Source organism: Myxine glutinosa, chromosome 2 (assembly GCF_964187855.1).
Source record: "Myxine glutinosa chromosome 2, kmMyxGlut1.1, whole genome shotgun sequence".
In the NCBI taxonomy this organism is placed as follows: domain Eukaryota; kingdom Metazoa; phylum Chordata; class Myxini; order Myxiniformes; family Myxinidae; genus Myxine; species Myxine glutinosa.
In genome coordinates, this window is record NC_136262.1 from 241,117,642 (window position 1) to 241,145,281 (window position 27,640).

Genomic DNA, 27,640 nt, shown 5'->3' on the forward strand with positions numbered 1-27,640 from the left:
CAATATTAATTCACTGTGATTTGGTTGATGGTGCTTAAGACGATGGAGTAAAAACAAATACAATATTTTCATTCAGCGCTTATTCAACTCCAATAGGTTATAAATTCAATATGGAGCCAAAGAATCTCACCTATTTGCCCGTGTCAGGAGAAACCATTTCTAAAGTAAATTTTAAGACAACCGATCAGGATCACCGTATGTTTTTTCAATGGTGAAATTATCCATCAGAATTCACTTACGTGAAGTTCTTTAACAAATAATTGGAAAAATTATATAATAACTATAAACTAATTAATAAATGAACATCCAGCTGTTTTTTCTAGAATGTAGTTTTAACACGAGTGATCAAGATGAAAAGAAAACTTATCAAGAGTTAGCGTTTGGAAAAATAGGTCTTGTATTTACTCGGGAAAGAGGAGAGGTTATGTTAACGTCAAGGGGGGAATTTTTAATTCCATCAAAATTTTCGATGGAGGATAAATTATGTTTTGAAAAATTGTTTTGCCCGCCACACACTAATTATTCGCGACTAGAATGAAAAATCAAAGCGGATAAATTGAAAAAATTAAAACTAAAATGCTAAAAGTTTTTTATTCTACTTGGAATAAAAACAAGATGGTTGTTGTAAGAAAACATGAGCTAAGAAAATATAAAATTATTACTAAAGATACGAAAGGTGTTAGTAAAACAGCTGGGAATGGGATTGGGGAAGGTATGTATCTTTCACCGCACTATAAGGGCCAAGGTATGTATCTTTCACCATATTATAAGGGGGAAGGTATGTTTCTTGGGAGAGGATACTATAAGCCTACGAGAGAACGTGGTGTTGGAGATCAATTTAGAAATAAAGGAGATGGGGTAATTGATACTCTAATGGGTATCGGTTCAACTAGTCTTAAACATAAAGACCTAATTGGTTCAACTGCTTCTGCCGTGGGAAATGTAGCGGGTGCTGTAAAGAGTATAAAAGACGCTCAAAAGGAGTCTCATAAATTACAAGCGATCAAAGAAGTTAGAAAAGGTAAAACTGAACTAACCACAAGAACGACAAAGAATAATTGAAGTACTTGGGTCAGGCTTTCAAAAGTTTTAAATATTTTATTGGTATCACATGTAAATATGAATGAATTTATTAATTATATTTTTTATTGTTATATAAAAAGAATGGAGGCAATTGATACTATGTATAATTTGGATGATACGATTATCATCTCAAATTCAACTAAAAAATAAGATTATTATTATAAGGTAAATGCCGTAACAGGAACAGATTGGGATACGACCGGAACAAAAAGTTTTGAGATAAATAATTAATCAACAAACTTACTTGAACCTAGCTGATAGTTTCTTGTTATGTCAATTTAAATTCACCAAAGGGGCGAATAACACAAACGCTACACTCGTAAATGATTTCTTCTGGAAAATGTTTGATAGTATTCATTTGCTAGCCGATAGTTTCTTGTTATGTCAATTTAAATTCACCAAAGGGGCGAATAACACAAACGCTACACTCGTAAATGATTTCTTCTGGAAAATGTTTGATAGTATTCATTTGTATATTGGAATGCAAGAAGTTGAAGCGATTGATTATGTCTCTGCGACAGCTGAAATGATGAAATTTACGCTATATTCGCCTAGTGATAGGGTGGGTAAGGGGTGTGTTGAAGGTTTTATTTCTGATATGAAAACAGGAAAGATCGATAACCCGGGCTATAAACAAAGGAAGGGAATGTATAATGATGAGACAAAACCAGTGAATAGTTTTACCATAGCTGTGTCCCTTAAAGGTATATTTGGATTTTGTGATTATGATAAAGTTCTGTACGGCCTTAAAATTAGATTTCAACTACTAAGGAATACTAATGAAAACAGATTGTTTTTTGGGGAGGCTGATGCTTTCGGTGCTAACAATAAATTTGTTGTTAATGATCTGTGTTGGTATATTAGTGAATATACTCCTAGTCTTAAAACGGAAGAGATGTTGAATAGAAGGCTTAACACAAAGACCTCGCTAAATGTATCTTACCTTAAAAGAAGATGTCAACATGTTAAATTGGAACATGCTACCTACACTTGGAATTTAGGTGTTCTGGAAGGAAAGCCTCGGTACCTATGGCTTCTTTTTAAGAAACCCGATGGAGGTACTGCTACTGATAAGAATAACGCGTTGTGTGATAATGCTACCGTAAAACAACTTCGGGTTTCTCTAGATGGAACATTTTATCCTCGAGATAGATTTGAAATTAATTGGAAAACCAATGATTATGCTGAAGCCTATAAGATCATACCAAAAGGTGTGTGAAAGCAATGGTAATCAAGAGCCCATTTTGGATATGGCTTCAGGATATTTCAGGATATTTCAAATCGACCTCAAAATAATATCCAACTTCCGAATCGTCCAATTCTTTTTGTGAGGATGTAACGATGTTTTGTAAAACCTTTTCATAATCTTTCTCTTCAACCCATTTGAGTCCTCCATAAAGTAGAGCTTGAGACATAGCCCATCCATACAAATTATTAGCATCGTAATACATCAGGTAAGAACTATCTTTCGTATCATCATAATTAGGAAGATACTTATTGTTAGCCTTAGCATATCTTTTCGAACATACTTGTGATATTCCCCCTCTTTTAGCCTCTTCTATCACCAAAAGCATATCTACATCGCTAATTATATCCAGATTCTGTTTCGTCATTTTTAGCTTGGCACTCCAAGCTAATCCGGGGGCTGTGTAGTAGTGGACGGGATCTAACCCATATGATTGTTTATTATGACAAACTGTTCTAAAGGATTCAAAGACGTCGGCTAGTCGTAAGACGTCGGTTTTAAGATACAAATCGTGATACTCGCCAAGGTTCTTTGTTAAACGTTTTCCAAATATTTTGTGCTTGAGTATATTCTTTATCTGTTATATGACATTTATTTAACTTGTTATAGAAACATTATTTTGGGGGAAGTTGTGTTTCTTTAAATCTCCCAAATGAATCCATGTAATCATACGGGTATATTCCCTTTTGTGATGAGTTCAATTTCTTTTTTTATCTGATATATACTCTGAAAGACATGGAAAGTTTTTAATATTTGATGCTAGGGTAGATAATGGACTTGCCATAAATGTCAATGAGTCAAGAAACCTGATGTGGGTCATATCATATATATCTTTACCTTTTTCTTTGTTAAATCCTATTTTTGTTCGTATTGTTTTTGTGAATGAAATGTAATCCTGATCTGTGGTAGGAATTGCTGAAATGTTTCCATATGTTTTTGAAAGCTCCTTAATAAATAGATGTGTATCATAATGGGCGTTGTTGTGAAGAAAGACCGGAATGAAATTGGGGGTTTTATAATTAAGATTGCATTCATTATGGGCCGGACCCCTATATTGCCCAGTGAGATGACAATGGTCTCTAACCTTTGTCCCCCAGTATTTTCCTTCCCATCAATTTTCTTCCCACAGATATGACAGATGCTATTTGGCTGCTGAAATTCTGTTTCTTCTGCTTTTATTAGGGGGTTCATCGGTTTATTGGTTAATCGCATTATCTTTCTTAAGCGTACACAGTCCTCTTCTAATCGTTTTATAAACTCAGAAGCCACATCTTCTCCTCTATAAAGTTCTTGTTTGTTGTATTTGTCGCCAACGGATGATTTAATATAATAACAAAACCCACAAGGAGTATGTTTTTGATATTTATTCGTGGATGTTTCGTTTGGTTTTGAAGAAGTGTCGTTTATCTTTTCAAGAATACATTCAAAGTAGGGCTGTCAACCGAGCCGAGACCGGGACGAAATCCCGGCGGTTTCGGCTTTCGAGACGGTCTCGGGACGGTCCCGAGATAAATTGACTGACGCAATTTCTCGGTAAAAAAATCCCGGTTAAAATTCCAACTTCTTGCAGATATTTTCCATAATAGAGGCATTTATGGAGCCTTGCTTTCATTACTCTGCTTCTGCACAAGCATCATTTTTCGCAAGTGCAGCTGAACGGACACAAACGATGATAGATAAAGTAAACTCACTGTTCCAGGATTTTCCCCTTGTCAACAAACAATGCACTGCAAACGAATCCGAATTCCGAATCCGGATCTTCACCAACATCTAATCATGTCGTCCTTGTCACACACGCTGCATCTTCACAAAATTTCGTCCGAATCCGTCCACAACTTTTTGAGATATTGTGTTCACAAACAAACGGACAAACAGACAGGAGTGAAAACATAATCTCCATCGACCTTTGGTGGCGGAGGTAACGAAATCAGGATGAAGGTCCCAATGAAAATCCGCCGCATCGCGGCTTCATTTAAACCGTTGAATCCTTCCGCTGTATCACTCCGCCTCGCCCCGCCTTACGCTGCGGTCACGTGTCCGTCCTTGGAGACGAGTTACGGAATGTGGTTGCTATGGTCTTTTGCACATTAATATCGAGGGACTCGCTCGAGGCTCCGTGAATGGAGGGACGTTGTTTATTTGGATTCAAAACACGTTTATAACGGATTATTCTCCACACAATGTATTAATACAAGTACAATACATTATGTAGTTTTATGAAATGAGTTTTTGATGAACGTTTATGTTTAATTGCAACGCTAAATCTATAAATTGTAAGAATCCCTCGGGGTTTGGTTTGACGGTTTGAATGTGAAAGTATTTTGGTTATCTTATCTCCACTTTAGGCCTGATAAGTTGATTACGTTTACTTTAGTCACAGAGTCAAAATAAGGAGGGGGGGGGGTGGGGGGGTGTGATCACTACACCGCCTGCTTTATAATTTACTAGCAGAAGTACCCGGCATTGCCGGGCGGGGGAGGGGAGGGGAACGGGGGGGGGGGGGGGGGGGGGGTGGGGGGGAGCGAGCCCCTTGGCGATCACAACTCACAAAATGATAATGAAACTCCAACCGGGACTCGAATATGCCTGGGCAGAAACATTTTCTCCCTCTGACATTCCGAGCAAGAAATTACACGACAATACAAACTGTAATGAGATAACCCGGTCCCGTCGGTGGCCGATCATCTGCATGTAGGCGGTGTATTTTATTTCATCCCGGTAAATGGAAGCTAAGTCGGAATTTAAGTACTCAACATCAGAAATGAATTTTTTTCATTGTTGTTTATATATTGTAATGAAATTCCATTATTTTTGAAGCCTTATTATTTATTTATTTATTTATTAATTTTTTTTTTTTTTTTTTTTTTACTTTGCCGGGAACCGAGCCGATCCGAGATCCCGTTATGAAAATTGAAAATTTATCGAGACGGTTCCGAGACGGGATTTTGAATCTAGCTAACAGCACTAATTCAAAGTCAGCATATATCACGAATGGGTGTTTTATAGTTTTATCGAAATCTTGGAATGATATGTTTGAACCTTCTGCCGGCATATTAATTATGGTGGCTTTATGTATGACACAGTATTGTAAGTGTTTGTCTAATCTTCCTTGACTATTACAGAAGTTGACACATCGCTTACAGATGTATTTTTTAGCCTCGTGTTTGTTTATTTGTGAAGAAACTGATCTTGATAAATTTTTGATGTCAGCATAATGTGAATTTTCTTCCAAATTATAATATAGAAGGTCAATATGAGCTTCATCATTTTTATAGTTATCAGAAGTTTGTAAAACCTGAACTTTCTTTTTATCCGTTAGACCATAAACATTAATAGATAGATTATTCATTTTCTCAAATTTAGGAATATCTTTCATGGACATTGGAAATGGTAAACCAGTAACATTTAACTCATTTTCATATTTCTCATGATGTGATACCCTTTGAACATGATGTTCTGCGGGATGTAAGCGTGCAAGAACAGACCATGGAAAACATTTATGATCTTTGTTTTGAATATTAATAATCGCCGTTTTATTTTTTATAACCGTCAGCAATTCAATATAAGAAGAAGCTTTTAGGGGGTTTGATTTTAGAACATGTATATCGATGAAAAGTATTCTAGTAATAGTAAATCCACTACCCACAAGCAAATGATCCACCTGTTCTTCTTGTTCTATAAGTTTATCATAAACGTCCGTTAATAAGAATCCCTGGAGTGATGCGATAAAGTAAGGTTTTGTTCTCGTATAACGTTTTATAATAAGATCCCATATTTCAGTATTTGGTTTTTTCAATTCCACTTTTACTCCCATATAAAATTTAAGGGGTTTAATCTCATAACGTTTAGCTTTCAATGGCGGGTTTGACTGTTTCAACCGCCTCAGCTATTGATTTTGGTTCTGGGGGTGGTCAATTAAAAATCCTTATTTTAATATGTTCATTAAATGCCCCATCACAGTCCTTAATCGTGTACCCCAACAACTTTATGTGTTTTTGTGATTTAAGATGAGTAGGAAAGCTCCTCTTCAAGACCATCTTATCACAAACGCGACAATATTTTGTTTCTCGTTCGGGTGGAGCTACCATATGTAAAAGTTTGAGTGTGTGTTTTTGGGATTTAAGATGTCTTTTACGTTCACTTTTATAATCACGTTTACAAACATCGCAATACCATGTTTTTGTTTTTTCTTGTTCAAGTGGAGCCATCATCTGTGAAAGTTTGGCTTTGTGTTTGTTGGATTGAAGGTGTTGTTTATAATTGTTTTTATAATCGCGATCGCAAACATTACAATATGTTGTGACCCGCTTTTTATATGTCCTCATATTGTTCATTTTATATAAGAGAAAGTTCTTTAAACTAAAAATCAATTTTTTTCCCACAACATAAAATGAATAAAATTAAAATGTTGGTGTAAATGTCCACCCCAATGTGTTAAATAAGTTATGACAAATCTTATCATGAAATTGTTTACGCTCAATTGTTTTTAAACCAGTAAAATCTTCAAGATTACATTTATGATTATGTTTATACAATAACTGAAATAATAAATATTGCATATTCAGAATTTTTTTTATATCTAGTGCTTCAGCCTTATCTTTACCATGTTTTTCATAGTATAGTTTCAATAATGTTTGAAAATCGGTAATTAACGCTTGTTCTAAATGAGAAATATCATCTAATTTCTTCTTGGTTAATGTTACATATACAGTGAAACCTTGACTTACGAGTTTAATTCGTTCTGTGACCGAGCTCGTAACTCAATTTGCTCATTTCTCAAATGAAATTTCCCCATTAAAATGAATTGAAATGCTATTAATCCGTTCCAGCCCCCCAAAAACCACACCAATTTTTTTTGAAATATATATATAAAAATATCTCGCGCTTTATATTTCACCTGTATGCAGCATACAAGTTGGCAGGATGGCCTGGACTGGAGGTACGCACACTTGACTCTAAACTGTCCAGCCTGGGTTTGAATCCCGACCCAGCTATAACCTGTCATGTCGGTGTTTCACAGGCAGGGTGATTCATCAATGTGTGTACCGCTAAACTGGGCGCCCCGTTTGCGTCCTATTAGTTGTTGGATGTTAAGGATCTCACCGTGTCTTCCACAAAGAGAAGGCGAGCTATCGCCGGCACTCTGAACAAGTTGTGGCCTGGCATGCTCTTCTCCTCTGCCGTTATATACGTCCTCCTCGGCATCTTTTTCCAGAAGAGCCCTGTCTCGTCACAGTTGAAGATTTGCTGGGGGATGTATCCTTCGGCTTCTATCAGTTCGGCAAAAGTTATAATAAAATCATCAGCTGCCTTCACATCCGAGCTTGCTGCCTCACCATGCCTGACGATGGAGTGAATGCCGGTCCTCTTCTTAAAATTATCAAACCATCCCCGACTGGCTTTGAATGACTCTTCCGATGCCTCGTCCGTTGATGTTCCCGCCGTCTGCTGCACCAAATCCCCGTAAATGTCTCGTGCCTTCTCACAGATGATGCTCTCGGTCACGGTATCTCCTGCGAGCTGCTTCTCCGTCAACCACACAAACAACAACTTCTCCATCTCTTCATGGACAGAGGTCCGGAGCTTTGAAATAATCTTAACGCCCTTGGCTGGCGTTATAGCCTTTATCGACTCCTTCTGCTTCAAAATCGTACATATCGTAGAAGTACTACGATCGTACTGCCTCGCCAAGTCGACAACACGCACACCTCGCTCATGTTTTTCGACGATTACGTGTTTTATATCCAAGCTCGCTCGCTCGTAACTCAGATCTCGGCTCGCATCACAAAGCAAAAAATCGACCGAGCGACGGCTCGTATCTCGGAAAACTCGTAAGTTGGTGCACTCGTAAGTCAAGGTTTCACTGTATTAGATTAATATTACCATAATGTTTAGTATATTTTAATTCTTTTCGAAACATGTTGATATGAGTTTTTGTAATATTGGAATATTTTATAACCTCGTCTTCATGGTTGATCAAAAGTCTATATGCTTTAAACTTTTCATTCAGATCGTTATAAACCTTTTCTGGTATTTAATAATATTGTTTACCTTGATATTGAGTAATACATTTTTGAAAATGAGAAACTCTATTGTAAATATTTTTTCCTATTATATTTACTCTTTTATAATCATTATAAGTCATAGTAGTGTTAAAACTTAATTGTTGGTTATTACACCGCAAACATGTTTTAATATTTGTGTTAGTTATGTAAAAATCAGATAAGTTTTGATTTTTACAAAATGTACAAGTAATATTAGCGATAGGTTTAATTTCGTATAAAATGGGTATATTCCATAATTTTGAGCTTAATATTTCTTTAACAATATCTAAAAACTCATTTATAATAGATACTTTATTTTTAAAGATTGGATTATGTGTATTCATCGGTGATAATGGTTTAGTTCAAATTGATTTATATTCATGTATCAATAATCTTGCCCTCACAATGTAGAACATTTTATCCTGATTAATATTCTGTAATGTTTGTTCAATATTTGCAATATTTGTTTTAATATCACCTGACGTTTCATTATACCGTAAGTTACAATTAAATCTTTTATCCTATCTAATTTTCCATGAAGTACATCAAATTCCATGTTAAATTTATTAATTATTTCATTATCAATGTTAATAATATCTTTTTTCATTTAAGTTATTCCTTTGTATTATAATTCTCATCCTGTTAAACTAAAAATCAATTTTTTAGTTTTATGATTATTTTTGTGAAAATCGGAAATTTTGGAAATTTTGGGAAATTCGAGAAAATCGTGAAATCTGACAAATCACACATTTTGAAAATCAATTTTTTTATTTTTTGGAAATTGTGAAATCTGAAAATTTGGAAAATTTGGAAAATCGAGAAAATCGTGAAAATCTGAAAATAAATAATTAATTGGTCACTTCCGGTTTGTGGTGAGTCACTTCCTGTTTTTTGGGTTGAGACAGTTTCGGTTTGGGGGTAACGGGATGTGGGGAATGTGGGGAGGGGGGGGGGGGGGGTCTGGCCTAGAGTCCCTTTATACAGAGTTACGACAACTGAGAATACGCCGCCATTTTGGGGCCAATTGTGCGGAACCACTGAACCGGCACATGCACAGTGCACTGTGCACTATGAGCTATGCGTGTATAATGCAATGCACCACTGCACAAACACGGGGCGGGTTAGGGAGTACGGTGAATGTTTTTTATTTTTATTTTATTGTATCGAGATGTAGGTCTATGAGTATTAGCTCCATTATGTTCCAGATTGCCTATAATGGGATATTAGTTTGTCTGAAAAAATGAGCGGTTGATGAGAAGTGAGAAAATGGGTGTTTTCTGAATCCTCATTATCGTGATGTTGGCAATAATAATTTGGGTTACTCACGATGCCTGGAGAGAATTTGAACATACTATGTGACAAAGTAGTCTTGTAACCTAAAATAATCTTTAACCTCTTTGATTAAGGGGATAGGAAAAGCGGGGGGGGGGGGGGGGGGGGGGCTCATTAAAACACACGTGTGTTTTGTCTGAAAGAAATGAATTTAATGTAAACATTATCAAACTGTAACAAATTTAATGAGTTTTCAGAGTCAATAAACTCATACATACACACAAACATCAACACATTAAAACACATGCACACACACGGGATAAACACACACAGGCTCTCAGTCAATGCACACATACTGTAAATTAACCTTTTCAGCTTTCTTTTCATCAGTTAACCACATTCAGCAACAGATCCAGGTACAATCAGAATAAATGAAACGTAGTACAGCTGTCAAAATTGCATTATGTGATGAATTTTTTTTTTGGCATTTATCTCTCCCATTTTGAAGAACGATACAAATTAGAGGTCTTGTAAGGTTTGAGACCCCAATAGCAACCCCAATGAGACCCCAATGAGACCCCAATGATGAGGTTTGAGACCCCAATAGCAATAGCAATGTAAGGTTTGAGCAACTTCCTGCTTTTTATCTTTACAATCATTAAAACTTTCATTGCATTATGTGGAATTTTTGAGAACTTTTGTGTTCCCCTGAAAAAAAAAAATGGCAAGACCAAATACAGGGTAAGTGGATATGCTACATGGGCAAGCTATTTCTTAAGATGCATGCACGAATACACAATAATGCCAAACAGAGACTTTTTTTTTTGTCCAGCCCTGTTGAATTTACAACATAACCATTCATAACCATTCTCTAGAAATGATTCCTAATACTAGCTATTATCAAACTGTTGGCATATTGTGAACTAAATAGAAATATAGAATTTAATACAGTACAATGTACTGTCAAGCAAAGTATCCAATGTTTTCAAACAAAAAAAATTAACGGTTTTCACTATGATACAATGACAGCTATTGACTACTTGTTGCGGGAATTACTTGTAGTCTCTATAAGGTGAAAGTTAAATAATTCACTTTACTTTCTTGGCCAGTTTCCTCATCGCCATACTCTTGCTCCCAAGCTCTCCTCCTTTCTTCTTTCTTTCGGCTTCCTTTTTCAATTCACTTGTTTTCTTCTTGCAATAAAAATGCAGTCGTGCATTGATAAACTTATTAATCAGTTTTTCCTTGAGATTGTGACATACTGGTAGAGAAATGTCAGAACTCTATTCCTGTACCTTTTCCATCAACATTTTCTTGACATTGTTCTTGTCCATGAGGTCATTCTCTACCTTACGAAACATAAGTTCAACTCTGTAGACCATGTCGAACACAGAATCAGATACATCAATAAGACTTCCTTCTTTGTATTCTTTTAGTTGGGTAAGCTTTGAGGCCTGGTGTGCTTTGTCATGTGAGTTTTTCATCACTGCCTGGATGCATGAGTCACACGTTTTTTCGTTTACCTTTACACTCCTTACACAGTATCCTGCCAAATTGTACAGGCTATCACGCTCAGCTTGGCCAAGTTCAGATACCCCTTCTTGGTCGACTGAGAAGTGGATGCTTTCAATGTTCGGTTCAGAAGGGACCCGCACATCTTGGTCGAGGAAGTCAGCGAGAAATTCTCCATCATCCTGTTGGTAACTACCTGTTCGCTTGAGACTGAGGAACTGTGCAGTGCTGATCAGTTTGAGTGCATACTTGAACTCCATTGGAGATGGTACTGGTTTCCTCAAGCGCACGATGGAGAACAGATTTTCCAGGCAATCCTGCATCAGCCTGGATGTCAGCAGGAATTTGTATCCAGCATCCAGTAATTCTTCCGCTATTTCGAGCACAGATGTTGTAGACAGGACAACTCCTGTCTGGATTGGTTTCCAGTCTCCGTGTCCAATGTTGACACCTTTGAATAGGCAGATCACAGTACGAAGACAGGTGACGGCCTCCTTGTACTTTTCTTCGTTGAGCCTGCTCAGTGCTAGTACTGGATGACGATTAGTCACCAGCTCCAACCATTTGCCTATGAGCTCGATGAACCATGCAGTGGTTAGGTAGCTCTCGTCATGCTTCTCTCTTTCCACCAGATATCTCAGTGCACTACTAACGTCACGGCTCAGTACGCGTGTTGCATTCCCTACTTTCATTTTGTCAAAATGAGTAGGGGTCAGAGCTGCCAGCCCACACGGCTGACTTTATTCTCCCATATTTTATGTCTATTGGGATCTGAAGGGAATCTGTACATCTTGAAACCCTTGTCATGTCTATTTGTGCATCCAAATGCACAACAACCCGGCATTTTCAGTGAACTAAGGCTTTCGTAGGTAGTCGAATCGATTGTACTTGCATAACACGCGAACGCGAGAAGTTAAGCGAACGCGAATTTGGCCCCAAAATGGTTATTGTGAGTCACGTGACCATATTTTTCCGGATCGTCATGTCGTAACTCTCTGTATAAAGGGACTCTAGTCTGGCCTGGAACCTACCGTATACATCTACTCCCGTGAATGTCAGGGTGCGACTGTATATGTGTCTTTCTCGCTCAGCATGAAGTTCCCTATTGTTTGCACTCTTCTATGCCAAGGGGTGTTCTTGACACTAGTCTTTCCTAAGTATCATTATGAAGATGTAGTTTCCAAAAGTAATCTCCCCCCTCCACCTGCCCTCGCCAAAAACGACAGCTTTTCCTGGATCTAGATTGAGGCTCGTTGCAAAAATTTCCACCGCATAACTAAGCTTTGCCGATGGCCAATTATTTTAAGCAGTCGAGTTGGGAGAAAGATGTCGAGTCCTGTTGACAAGTGTCGGCAAATTAATGTTTCATTTGCACTGGCCTCCCGTATCGATGAAGCTCAGCATTATTCCATATTCGGCAAGATACTCTCGACTTCTATGGGAATTGTCATGGCAAACCTTTTGCCTCCTACAATATAACCTTTTTATTATGTAGCCGAGTTGTCGGGCTCTGTTTCTGCATTTCACCTTAGTTGTTAACTAATAGAAGACTGTTACGATTTAGCTTTTGTACTCCCGTTCCTGATTGATTAGATTTTGAAATTACATTGGATTATTGTAAGAGTACGGTACACTCTGTGCGATGTAGTAATTTTGTCAATTATAAACATTTCGGTGACTTTTGTTACCCAGCAGCAGATGGAGCTGGGCCGTATGCTGTAAACAGCAGATGGTGCTAGTGCAGCTGTGGTCACTGCTGTGTCCTTGGAAAGGCAATATGTGGGAGGATCTCAGCCCTTCATGGCTGTGCCTCTTGGTCTAAGCCGTACCCCCCATCCCCCATGCACAGCAGTCTGTAATAAAACCCAAGAAGGGAAAAAAACTTCAAACGTCTTTAAAAAAAATTCCCGTCTTTTTATAACTCCTTACTGCGATATCCATGCCCGATGGCTGCTCTCTCATTAATTGATGTTTTTTGCAACATTTGATTTTTCTTTTCTTGGTAGGCACATGAATGAATATGAATGAATGATCGTTTTAAGGCCATTTTCCCTGCTGGAGCAGGGGTTAGCCTTGCGGGCCCCATGACAATCATGGTTCCCTGTTTGAGGCAATGTTTTTATGGCCGGATGCCCTTCCTGACGCAAACCCTTGGTCACGCTCTTACGATGTGCAGGGATACGGTGTACACCGTGATCATTCATCCCAGCAAGCTGGTACTCAATTTGCCGACCTCGGAAGGATGACAGGCTGAGTCAACCCCCCTGGCGTTAATTCAGCGATCGACTGGGATTCGAACCCAGGATCCTAGGATCCCAAGTAGGCACATGACGTGTTATATTTTATTTTTGATAATGGGTATGAATAGGGTGGGGGAAGGGGGGTGGGGGGGGGGGAAGAAAAAACATAGCATTCATGTTTTAACTTTGTCACAAAGCACGTGCGATATCATTTTGCCCAGCTTGATTTGTTTGTCTTTGTCATCCTCTTTTTCTTTGTCTTAGTCGTCGTCATAGTCATCTTATTTGGGCCATCAGTCTGTTTATTCTGAACTTAAGTTAAACAGCTTTTATCAGCATTTTGCTTAGGAGAACAGCAGATGGTATGTAAGAGGGGGAGTACGTTTACGTAGCATATTTGGACACCTGTGCAACTCCTACTTGCATGTCCTCCTGTGTCTTTTGAAGGCTCCTCTCCATGGCAGCATATCTGTTTCTAGGGAGCTGTACATCGGTCAGGAGCTGAGCAACCACCTTCGCGAGCCTCGGGAGATAAGTGCAGTCTCAAGGGGCACGCTGCAGAACAACGGTGGTGGCATCTCACGGAGCCTGCCGGGCGTCGTGCTGGGACCGTGATCCCGCCTTCGCGACAGCCCACCCCTAATGGACAAGCACAAAGTGAAAAGACAGCGGCTGGACAGGATTTGTGAAGGTTTGCTTTTGTATACCCACCCCACCTATATTTTGACACCTTTTTAATAGTATGTGCAACTTCAGGTCAGTTTTGCCAAAACATCCTGTTTTAAATAAGTCTGCTCTCGTTGACGATTGCTGTTTCATTAGTTGTACAGTTATTTTTGTGTATTTTTTAGAATTTTTTTTCCAATATCCTTCGATTAAAATATTTTTTCCTGTATATGTCTTGCACAATGTGAAGTATAGGCACCTACAGATACAGATAATTTTATTGCCATATGTAGCACACATGAAAGTCACTGAGCGACATTGGAATTCTTTGCATATGAGTGCTCTCAAATAAAAGTATAATTTGACAAAAAAAAGAAAAGCCGACATATAAAAATCAAGATTCATGGCTTAAAGTTCCTTTAATTTACGCTTCTGGACTAGCGTTGTGTTTTTTTTTTGTGCTGGGTTTTATTTATTACCTTGTCGTGTTCTTGTGCACCGTTTGATGCTACCCAGTCATTTATGGAATGACTGCATGTTTGTTTCCTCATGCAGTACGTGCTTTGTTACAAACCCTGCCTCTATGATGTTTGGGGAACCATGATGAAGTTTCATAGAAATTCACGTTTTATTTATTTATTTTATTTTCAATCCACCCTGCGCTCAGCCTATATCTCGTGCAATGTTTTGAGATAATGCGCTGACAGTGGTGCTGCCTCTCCAGGGATGCTGGCAAGGCAGCGGAAGGGTGGAAAATGGCCTGCTGGTACTTTGTATCTGCTGTCACTTCCACGTCTTTAGACCATGTGGTAGTAGAGCTCACTTGAATCGTTCATTTGTTTCTATCCTGTGGGGCTTTATCGGTTTTGCCTGTCACTTGTCTTTGTTCTGCTTGTAGTGACAAAGAACAGTCTCTTAACTTTCATTTGATAAGCACAGTGTGTATTTGTAGGCCGGGTGGTAAGTCTGCTCTGGTATGTCGTCTTAACGTATGATGCACCCTCGTGCAAACCCTCAGTGACTACCCATTACCATTTATTTTATATCTGTTGTTTTTATAAATCTTGAATAATCATCCTTTAAAAAGGCAGATTATTTTGTGAGGAATCTGTGCTCGTAATCATACCGCAGAGACCGTAGATGTTTCACGTGTTTTAATGTTCTTCTGTATCATGTCGTGCATCTACATTCTTTTGCGTTCACGATTATTTAAAAAGCGATTTGTTGTAATGCATTGTATGCAGTGTGGGGTAATTGCTCAACATTGGTGCAAAACTGGGAGAAGTAGAATTGTCGACTGATATGAATATGAATGAATGAATGAATTAGCGAAAATTTCAGTTGGTGAGAGATAGTTTTCTTTATTTTTAACTTTGAGCTATCACTTCTGCTGTGTATAGCGTATCCAGCAATTGACACCCGTATCCATCCGCTTATTTTACGTACCTGTACATTGGGCTCTACTCCGGGTTTCAAGGAACTCGTGACGTTTAACCACAACAAAAGGATGCCGATTGACTGTGGAAAGAATGGAGATCATGGGTGTGAGAAAGGTGGCAATGGAGAGACATCCCCATGGGGCATACCCATGATGGAGGCCTGAATCACATCTACTTCCTATCTATTGACTCGGGTTAACCTATATTTTGAGCAGATTTCATACAGCTGCAGTCTATAGTAATGCGATCTATTTGGCGTGTCTGGATTTGTTTAAATGTACACATCTGAATAACTGTTACGCGTCATAACTTTGTTTGACTTTCTCAGATTATTTTTTTTATAATTATGAACATCTTTCTATAACTTGTCAATTTTTACCTCTGAAACCGAAGGTGGATGGAGGTTGTTTTCACCCCTGTCTGTTTGTTTGTCTGACTGTGAGCAGGGTATCTCAAAAAGTTGTGGACGGATTTAGACGAAACTTGGTGGACATGTTGGGTGTGTAACAAGGACAAATTCATTCAATTTTGGTGAAGATCTGGATGCGGATACTAGAATTTGAAAAGTTATTCTTCACAAATGAGAGATGTGGCCAAAAACGATAAACGATATATCAAAGCAATCTTAGTTTGTTCAACTACAAATTTTGGTCATACATTTCAGGATCCATATCTGGGGATCTGTTTGACCAGTTTGCCTAAGATTCTGTATGCATTGGTTTTATATTGAAAGCTAAACAGCTCACTAAGCTGTGGCATATTTGGTGAAAATATTTTGTGTATTGGTTTTCACTCATCTGTTAGAAATGCACTGGTTATTCTCTCATGATGTTCTTGGTCAAATGTTAAATATTCTTTGCCAGAACAACCCACTCACATTCTACTTCTTTAATGGCCACAATTATTCCCACGTTATTATGGGGTTGGCCGGGGGAAATGTTTTTGCCCTAGTCTTTCACGAACTGGCTGGCCAAGCCTGACAATTTGCAGTTAGAGTTGTGGTTAACATTTTCAGTTGATCAGGTAGAGCAATAATTTATAATTTCTCCAGGGTGATGGTGATAACTCCTCTGCTCTTCGCGAAGGACACCCTGTGATCTGTAAGGTGCAGCAACTAATGCCGGGAGATGTAACACCCAGTTAGACTTCCATCCGAGGGACGACACATGCATTGTTTAATCACCCTACCTGTGAAACACTGGGCTGGGTCGGGATTCAAACCCAGGATAGACAGCTTAGAGGCGAGTGTGCATACCTCTAGGGCCAAGGCCATCCTGCCAGCCCAACACCAACTCGCATTAATGACACTTTTCATCACTTCAAACCATAGGTGTAATAACTCGGATGCTTTCCACGCTGCATCGGTGACGGTTTCTTACTTTTTGGCAAGAAGCGTAGTGAAATTGTATCGAATATTTTGGACAAGCTATCAGTCTTCAAAACGTTTGACTGCCATTTATAGACCTAATGCTCTTTGCCAAGATGGATGGGGTTTGGTGAAAATCTTGGATTTGCGAATTAGCCTGCTGCCTGAGCATTAGGTCGCAGTCGCGTGGACGACCATTCATAACACAGTCGTGCCAGCAGACAGTCAATGGGATATGAGTGGGTTGGAATTGATTGCATTGCAGGAATTAATTGCATTGCAGGAGACGCATTCAAATTTGATAAAACGGAAATACAAAAAGGTTTTCTTTTTTTTTATTACCATGATTTTTTTAAATTGTCTCGTTATTTTTGTGTCGTGAAGGTTGTGATTCAAAAAGACAAATACATACTCCTTCACTGCTATGGTATGATGAACTGTGTGCCACAACGGCTTTCACACACGGTTCCGGGTCGACAGCATTTTTCTGTCACAAACCATCCTGACTGTCATCCACAAACAGATCTAGAGAGGTAGCTGGGAGAAATGCAATTCAAAGAAGGATGTCCGGTTATGCGCAGACCACACCAAGCAGATCCTGATGCTCACTCCGGCCTTCTACAGGGTACGACCTGCTGCAGCATCAAAGGCATTAGAATGGTATACCATTACATTATCAAGCTGTACGGGCCAGCTCACTCTGGTGGAGAGGTACCATCCATGAGCATGTTTCTGTCTAGTTGGTCCTCATCAGCACAGAACAGATACCCAACCTCCTCCTTCACCACCACAACAACCTTCCGCTCCCAGTGATCTGACCATGCCACCTTGAAGCTTTATTTAAAATGTAAAGGCCTTCACTGTTAAGGTACCAGGAACCACATGCTATATCAGCTATTGCCACATGAATCCTGACAAGCAGGATGTCTGCAATGCACCATGTTCATTTTCGTCCACCAGCCAATCTGGAGAGGTGGCCAGGAAAATGGCAATTGAAAGAATAACAAGAAAAATGAGCAATGGGAGATTGCAAACCCTCGCCAGGATGTATTTTCAGTGGTTATTAAGGCTTTTGTGTTAAAACAAATATGGCGGCCAAAACACGTGACCGATGGTCATCATTTTTTTTTCTAAACTAATTTATTCCAAGATTATGCGCAATAAATTTCATCTTTATCGGATGAAGTTTTGTACTTGCTGAATTATGACGTCATAATGGAGGCACCTATGACATCATTAACATATTTTATTCCCCATGGAGAGTTCTTTACATTGAGCCATGCTTCAATTTCTTTCTATTCAGTGCTTTCGGAGATATAGAGGTGCAAAGTTTTTTGGTTTTTCCAAGGTGGCGGCCGAAACACGTGACTGATGACGTCGTCATTTTTTTCTCCACCACTTTATGCTGACATGGCGCTCAATAAATTTCATCTTGATGGGATGAAGTTTTGTACTTGTCGCATTATGGCGTCATAATGGAGGCACCTATGACATTACCATTAACATATTTTATTCCCCATGGAGAGTTCTTTACAATGAGCCATTTCTCAATTATTTCTATTCAGCACTTTCCGAGATATAGAGGTGCAATGTTTTTCGATTTTTCCAAGATGGCGGCCGAACCACGTGACCTATGACGTCATAATTATCATAAAAAATTATACAGGTGGAGTTGCACCTATGGTGAAAATTTCCTGTCAATCGGACCAACGGTTGCAGAGAAAATCATATTTATTCTGTGCGGACAAACAAACAAATAGACAAACGGACTCAAATGCAATACCCTCTCCTCTGGCGTGGGTAATAAAACCCCCGACTATGCGCAGACAGCGGCAGGATCTGCCTTGTGTATCTTCTCTGTGCTGTTGATCTGATGGATGCGTCTGACCCATGCTGATGGCTTCCAAGCGAGAAAGGCTTGTGCTTTTATTGACAAAAACTCAAAAGCAGTATGATTCTATGAAAGGATGTATAGATTTTTAAAATTTTTATGTTGTTTGTTCTTATGTAAACGAGTTTTTGTTCTCTGTCCATTTTGGGTGTGACCATCTCCAAATTACATACTCATGGGGGTTATGGTTTAAATTGATAAAATTGTTTGATGGCTGAAAAGCTGATTTACTGGAGCAAAGTGTTAATTTCTACTTTTTTGTTTCGGATGACTTAAAGAAAAAAGAATATACAAACTTTCAATGATATGTACGCGGTTGTAGGAACATCTGTCGTTCTTGCATGAAGTTTAAATTCCGACTGTGCAAAGCATTCTGCTATTTCCAAGATCGGCATGACCAATGTATCATCTGTGTGTGGAACAGCATTGTCATTAAATTTCTGGTGAATGAAAAGGGCAAACGGTCGTACTGTGGTTGCCTCTCGTGCAGATGTCTGAGTGCTGCAAAAGATTCGAAAGTGGACTTGGATTGGTGCAGGTTAACCTTGAACGTTTGTCGTCACGTGCTATAACCTTGAATCACCCTCCTCGTTAAGTTCACTGAACCTGTGAAGTTGTTAATTGTTTAAGGACATTTTTAGCTATATTTGCTACTGACACCCTTTCTTTCTGTCCCGGTTTCATAAACTTAACACTTGTGTTCTGAAGGCTGAGGCTGTTTATGGTATTCCATTTCCTGTCACACGTACTGTTCTTATTAAACAGGATTTCTCTTGGGACAGTTTCTTGTGAAGATTAATTATTTGGATAGCTTCCTGAATGCTCATTATACAGGCTGCAGCAGCTGGAAGTTTGTAGAACATTTGGAGCTGGGCAGTGATCACTGGTCAACAGCCAAATTGGTTCTGACTTATTTTCAACAGTTTCTAACTAATTTGGTGCCCACAAATCCGAATCTGACCTTAAAATTTCGCTATCACGTAACCTGGACATAGTACATCATAAGTGTGGAAAAAATATTTAGAGCATGCGAATTTCTTGATTAAGTCTCAATAAGTCTATTTATTGTCACAAAAAATAATATGGTTTAAGTTTTTATTTCCATCACATAAAAAAATGTAAATCTCCAAAAATAATATGAACTTTATAAAATATCACAAAAAATAATATGAAGTTAAAGTTTTTATTTACATCACATACAAAAATGTAAATCTCCAAAAATAATATGAACTTTATAAAATATCACAAAAAATAATATGAAGTTAAAGTTTTTATTTACATCACATACAAAAATGTAAATCTCCAAAAATAATATGAACCTTATAAAATATCACAAAAAATAATATGAGGTTTAAGTTTTTATTTCCATCACATAAAAAAATGTAAATCTCAAAAAATAATATGAACTTCATAAAATATCACAAAAAATAATATGAACTTTAAGTTTTTATTTACATCACATAAAAAAATGTAAATCTCCAAAAATAATATGAACTTTAAGTTTTTATTTACATCACATTAAAAGTGCTTCTGAACTTTACTTCTGCGTTTGTAGAAGCAATCACTTTCACGCTGTAAAGTCCAACAGTAGTCGCCCATCATGTTTGGATTGAATCGGCCTTGATATCGAGTCTCCATGATGGCAATTTCCTGGTGAAACCTTTCTCCATGCTCATCACTGACATCGCCAAGATTTTGTGGAAAGAAGTCCAGATGAGAATGGAAGAAATGTATCTTGAGTGACATTCGAGCACCGAGCGCCTGGTAACTCTTCAACATCTTGTCCACAAGCTCTTCATAATTTGGTGCTCGAAAATTTCCAAGGTAATTGCTAGCAAGAGCCACAAAGCTATCCCAAGCAACGCTTTCCAGCTCAGATAGTCTCGTTACAAAGTCCTGATTAGTGAGTACAAGACGAATTTCGGCTGTGGCTGATATTCCTATGGTATACTGGTTCTCAAAAACTGGATGTGCCAGTGAAAATTGGATATCATAATCGAAATCTACAGGTTCATGTTTGTTAGAATCACCTCAAAATATACTAGAACCATAAAACTTTAAAAATTTTGTTGACCAGTGTTATGAAAAAGAAAAGAAAATGATGATTTGAGTAATCGGCTGTTTTGTTGAACTTTGATAGCTTCCTTGGTTTTCATCTTTTCGTAGGCCTTATTCTGGCTATTCAATAGACATGCTTTTTATTACCTCCACCACCGAATGTGAATGAAGGGTATGTTTTCATCTCTGTCTGTCTGTTTATTTGTCCGTTTGGTTGTCTGTGAACAAGATATCTCAAAAAGTTGTGGACAGATTCGGATGAAATTTGGTGGAGAGGTCGCGTATGCGACAAAGACCAAATGATTAGATTTTGGTGACGATCCGGGCTAGTATAATTTTTGAGTGATTCTTCACCATTGAGTGATCGGGCTAAAATCGACATATATAGCACGATATCTCAAAAAGTTTTGGACGAAACTTGGTGGAGAGGTTTGGTGTGTGACATGACCGAATCGATTTGATTTTGGTGAAGATCTGAATATGGATTCGGATACGAGAATTATTTAATTTTTAAGTGATTCTTCACCATTGAGAGATCAGGCGAAAAGCGATTATATAGTCACGTGAAAAAGTAAGTACACCCCATGTAAAGTTTTGACTTTTTCAACATATTTCAACATACAGCTATTTGATCTTCATTTCAACAATATTGATAGATAAAGGTGATATAATATAACAAATATCATGAAACATTTACATTTTGTAGTCCATTGTATAATTTAAATAAACATAAATGCAAATTTCGCATGTGGGAAAAGTAAGTACGTATGTATGAAATATGTATGAAAAAAAGTATGCATGAAAGTAAAGTATGCATGAAAACTCATGAGATGCACCCATTCAGCTCTCAACCTAGAAAAACATGTCCACCTTTCCTATTAAAAGATGTGGTGGAAGATTAGAGTGTGATCTATTTTGGAATATAAAAAGGTTGCCGCACAAAACATCCGATGGTTGCAAAGTCAAAAGAATTTTTGGGGAGGCAGAATATTTCAGTCGCAGGCTTTGTTCGAAATTGTCTGGTCTTCATTTGATTACTGACAAATAGGATTTGGCTCAAAACTGTGGTCTTTCACAAGGCAGGCATCACAACAGGGTCGGCCTTGGTTTGGGTCAATAAGCCACTGCCCTATCTGTGAAACACACTGGTGGATTATTTGAAAAGAACATGCTTGTAATCACCGTGGCTAAAATTGTAATTTTTGCTTCATCATCTGCCTCTGCACCAAGCGTGGAGCTACCATTGCAGCATAATTGGAATTGGAAAGGAAGGAGAGGTCTGGGGGTATTTTGTTTGGAATGGCCACCTGCTTTTTTAGCTCACCTGGAACGAAGTTCAAGGGAGCTTATGCGACGGCGCGTCGTCCGTCCGTCCGTCCGTCCGTAAACACTTGCAACGTCTTCTCCGAAACCGCTCAAGGGATTGTGACCAAATTTGGCAAAAATGATATTTGTTGTGTTGTGACTAAAGTTTGTTCATGGCATTAAAAAAGTCTGGGTCTAAGGCGGTTTACCGGGGGTCAAATTGGATCCAGGTTTGATCCCCCAAAATAGGAATTTGCTTTTGCCATTTTGGCCATTTTTCCCTGCTAAAGCGGGGGTTAGCCTTGCGGGCCCCATGACCTCATGGTTCCCTTTGTGAGGCAGTTTTTATGGCTGGATGCCCTTCCTGACGCCAACCCTTGGTCGCCTCTTACGATGAGCAGGGATATGGTGTACCTATTCTAAACCAGGGTACACACTGGGATCATTCATCCCAGCAAGCTGGTACTCAATTTGCCGACCTCAGAAGGATGACAGGCTGAGTCAACCCCCCTGGTGTTAATTCAGCGATCGACCCGGATTCGAACTCAGGATCCTAGGATCCCAAGCCGGCACCCTAACCGCTAAACCAACACCAGCCAACTTGAAACTACACACACTATTTTGATGAAACTTGACCACAACCTTTATGACCTGTGATGTACCAAAGTTTCTTCACAGCACTAAGAAAATCGAAGTCTAAGGGAGTCTACGGGGGACAAAGTGGTTTGACCCCCCCCCCCTCCCTCTCCCCAAAATAGGTATTTGCTTTTTCCTCTGAAACTACACACACTATTTTGATGAAACTTGACCACAACCTTCATGACCCATGATGTACCAAAGTTTCTTCACAGCACTAAGAAAATCGAAGTCTAAGGGAGTCTACGGGGGTCAAAGTGGTTTGTTCACCCCCCTCCCCCCAAAATAGGTATTTGCTTTCTTCTCTGAAACTACACATACAATTCCGATGAAACTTCACCACAACCTTCACCACCAATGCTGTACTAAAGCTTGTTGACGGCATTAAAAAATCTGCCCCTTTGGGGGTCTATGGAGGTTGCCCCCCAAAATAGGTATTTGCTTTCTTCTCAGAAACTATGCATGCAATTTTGATGAAACTTTACCACAACCTTCATCACCTGTGATGTATCAACGTTTCTTCACAGCATTAGAAAAATTGGGGTCTGAGGAGGTATTGGGGAGGGGGGATTTGGTTGGGTGTAGGGGGAGGGGGATTGCCCTCCAAAATAGGTATATTTATATTTGTTTATTTAAAGTCTTATGATTATGTTGGTATGATTCTACATGCTGCCCTGTCTTCTAGCAAGCATTGAAATTGGCTTAAAATACCGTTAGTCAGTGCAGTATACTGTTTATTCTACCAGGTGAGCACCAGGGGTATTGCCCCTATTTTTTTTTTTTGTAAAGCTGCTGAATGAGCTCCTCCTCCCCCAACTCTTACATTTGCTGAAATAGTCGATAATCCATGCATCTGATCATTCTATTTGCATGAGGCCAAGCTGTTTGGAAAAACCACGTTTTTAAAAAAAAGCTACAACTTATTGAAACTAGAACGGCACTCAGTAGAAAAGTATACCTTCGCCTGGTGAACAGTTTACGTTTTGTATGCCACTGATAGGCCGAATTTGGATTTGGACCTGAACCAAAATCTAATCGGCTTGTTCTTGTCACCTACCCAACTCATCCACCAAGTTTATTTATAACTCGTCCATAACTTTTTTATATATCATGTTGTATATATCACTTTTCACCCGATCTCTCAATGATGAATCACTTAAAAATTGAATAATTCTTGTAGCCGAATCCCTATTCAGATATTCACCAAAATCGAAACGATTAGTCCTTTTCACACACACACATCTCCACCAAGTTTCGTCCAAATCCGTCCACAACTTTTTGAGATATCCTGCTATATATCATTTTTGGTCATATCACTCAATGGTGAAGAACACTTTAAAAATTCTACTAGCCGGATCCGGATCCTGATCTTCACCGAAATTGAATCGATTCTTCCTTGTCACACACACAACCGGTCCACCAAGTTTTGTCCAAATCCATCCATAGCATTTTGAGATATCGTGCTATGTATCGTTTTTGGCCCTATCTCCCAATGGTGAAGATCACTTAAGAAATTCTAGTAGCTGGATCCGAATCCGGATCTTCACCAATATCTAATCATTTCATCCTTGTCACACCTGCTACATCTCTGCCAAATTTCGTCTGAATCCGTCGACAACTTTTTGAGATATCTTGTTCACAGACAGACAGACAGACAGACAGAGACAGACAGACAGACAAACAAACAAGCAGACAGGCAGACAGGCAGACAGTGGTGAAAACATAACCTCCATCCACCTTTGTTGGCGGAGGCAACAAACATGATGCCCGTAACAAAACGGAAGTACCAGAACAATTTCTAACACTGGCTTTCTTTGTTGTCAATTCTATTTAATCTTTGTGACACAGTGTATGATTCCAACAAATGATGCATTTTATATGCCAAAATTGAGCTGAGTGAAAGCAATTTTTTTTTTTGCCTTTTGCCAATAACTACATGACTGTCACAAGTTAATCAATCGGGGCCAAATTTACGAAAGGCGTTTTAGAGTTAGATGCTCGCTAATCATGCGATGATCACCCGTTCAAAGGTAGTCGCCAATCTTTGAAGAGGGACTATCTAAAAAAAAATTCCCCTTTTAAGGCAATTTTCCCTGCTAGAGTGGGGGTTAGCCTTGCGAGCCCCATGACAATCATCCTGGTTCCCTTTTTAAGGCAATGCTTTTATGGCCGGATGCCCTTCTTGACGCCAACCCTTTAGTCACCTCTTACGACACGCAGGGATACGGTGTACCTACACTACTCACAATAAGTTAGGGATATTGGCAGGTTCTTCGGTGTGGTTGATTTTGTGTATTAATTATGTTGAAAAAAGTTGTTGGTCCTAATTCTATGGTTATTAATGAGTGTGAAAATACACAGCATTCTTGATTTCAATACCCAAACCCGAACCCCTATAAAAAAAAATTAACTCACTCCCACAATATTCCTAACTTATTGTGAGTAGTGTATTCTAAACCGGGGCACACACAGGCGTATTCATCTCAGCAAGCTGGTACTCAATTTGCCGACCCCGGAAGGATGACAGGCTGAGTCAACTCCCCTGGTGTTAATTCAACAATCGACCGGGATTCAAACCCAAGATCCTGGGATCCCAAGCCTGCACCCGAACCGCTAAGCCAACACCAGGCTTAAGAGGGATTATCTAATGTGCGATCAAAACCCAATCATAAGCATTTAAATAAAGAAACTTTTACACGTCGACGAGGGCATGTTTAAGAGTGCATTTAAGGCCATTGCAAGGCTAGTTTACATTGCTAGTTTACATGGGACGGTGTGGTGGATATGGATTCAGGTGAATATGGATACGTTAGGAGTTCTCTTGAATTAGCTCAAGAGGAGGCAGAAGAGGATACGAATAGGGAAGTTTGCCGATGTGAATTGAGAATCTTCGAGGATAGATGCAATGAAGAAGTATGACAATATCAAATTTGTCCAGAGTTAGACTCTCAAAGGAATCATTTCCTTGGCTGCTGAATCTCGTGCAAGATGACCTGGAGCAATGCGCTGAATTCCCTACAACAATTGTCCGTGGCGCTTTGATTCCATGCAGGTGCATCATTTCAATTGGATGTTGGAGATTTCACAGACTAATCGGCTGTTTATCTCCCTTCGTAAATTGCTATTTAGACGGGCGATTAGCTGTGCATGCACAACGATGTTTTTGTCAGTGTTTAAGGGTTAGGCATGGTTTAGCAAGACACTCGCTAGATGGCTTTCGTAAATTTGGCCCTCAGTATTTAATCGGCAGTCGGGCATAGTCCATTGTTGAATTTATTGACAAGGTACAGTGAAATGCAACGTGATACCTGAACACTGACACTTCACTGCACAAAGCAAAGCAAATTTGGTGTATGGCTTTTCTCCACTCTCTCCTATTGGCTTTTCGGCCATTTGTATACCTGGCTGAGCATTTCTGAAAAGCCACCCTCCAGAAATGACTCGTAAATAAGAGAGGGTTCTATATCTACATGGTGCCAAAACTGCTCGTTACTATGAGATGACTATTTCTGGAAGCACCCAGAAATTTCCCGAACACTCGTGATCCTGCACAAGACGACTTTGAACAGTGGTCTTTTAAAATTCCAGCTGTGCCCCCCTACTGGGTGTGCCATTGGTGGATTTGCATCATGTATTCACTTTGTGTGTTGTTTACTTTGTACTGTTTACACCATCAGTTTCTGCAAGCAGTGATCGTGTTCTCCAATTCAGCACTCCCAAACTGCAACGACTTTCACATCCCACCCCACACGGATTCACCATTGACCGCTTTGCATCACCACTACCAAAGCGCAATGACTTCCGGCTGCACCTCCTGGCTTCGCATAGCTTTGCATCGCATGTGCACCTCATACGTTGTTCGCATCATGCTCAAGCTGGTGTGGCTTGGAGGTGGCTGGCGTTGCAGCTGCGTTGAGCTGCCCACATGTCCTTTAGGAGCAGGGTTTCTCTGACCGCTGCACAATGGACTTGGAGCTTCACCTTGGAGCCAAGTGGCCCCTTTCACGTGTTTAGACAAACCCAGCGGAAGTTCTGTGGGTGGTGGGTGTGGTGGTAGTTTCTCAGTTAGTGGAGGACATCGCCTGCCACCCATTTTATGGCTTTCAGGAGTGTGGGGCAGCAATCGTGGAATCGTGAAACTTTCCAGGAATGTTGGGACCATTGGGAGTTGATGCCATCTTTTTTCTGAATTTTGATTTTGCAATCACCATGGCAACCAGCTTGAATTTAAGCAGAAACTTAGAAAAGCTCTTTCTCCGAAACCGCAAAAGCTATCGATTCAATACTTGTCAGGTTATGATCATCTACCCATGGTAGTAAATAGTACAAAAGAGTTGTTAAACATTACATCATCGATGGAGCGGTTTGCCAGCCATGCTGAGCTAAAAGCTTTTTTTGTCTGATTAACACGAAACATTTTTTGTGTCGTTTGCACAACAATAGGAACTTGAATATTAAATTTATTTTTGATCTGTCATGTGGTCTGGCAATGAAAAACAAAACAAAATTGATGACATCCTGGTTGGGCCCCTGCATCACTGCTCGCAGTTTTTTTAAAACAGTTTTTGTATACCGCTCCTGGCGCTGTATGACGTCATCGCCGGGCACAGAAGGGGGCCCGGCAATGACACGCGCTGAAAGGGAGTACTCGGTTTTCACTCCTGTTTGTTTCTTTCTTGTTTTATTGATTGTTTGTCAGGGCGATATCTTAGCGAGCTGAGGAAGCGAGGAAGCTGAAATTTGCTGAAAGCTGAAATTTGGGCACAATAGTGAGCACGAGCTATGGCAAAAACGGTATCTTTGTTTTTTGATTAATTGATTAATTACTTAATTATTATCGATTTATTAATCACTTATTTCCTTTTTCATCTGGGCACCTTTT

At 39.2% G+C, this 27,640-nt stretch overlaps 1 protein-coding gene across 5 annotated transcripts in view; it reads left to right on the forward strand.

Moving 5' to 3' along the window:
• CTBP1 (C-terminal binding protein 1) overlaps positions 1-27,640 on the forward strand; it is a 372,662-nt gene that overhangs the window by 25,774 nt on the left and 319,248 nt on the right. For 4 of the 5 annotated variants that reach the window (XM_068106031.2, XM_068106032.2, XM_078772389.1 and 1 more), the window contains exon 2: positions 13,877-14,088. The exons of the other annotated variant lie outside the window; for it this stretch is intronic. In XM_068106031.2, coding sequence (XP_067962132.1) covers positions 14,040-14,088 — 49 coding nt within the window. In that variant the 5' untranslated portion in view covers positions 13,877-14,039. The remainder of the gene's footprint in view (positions 1-13,876; positions 14,089-27,640) is intronic. 5 annotated transcript variants of the gene reach the window in all.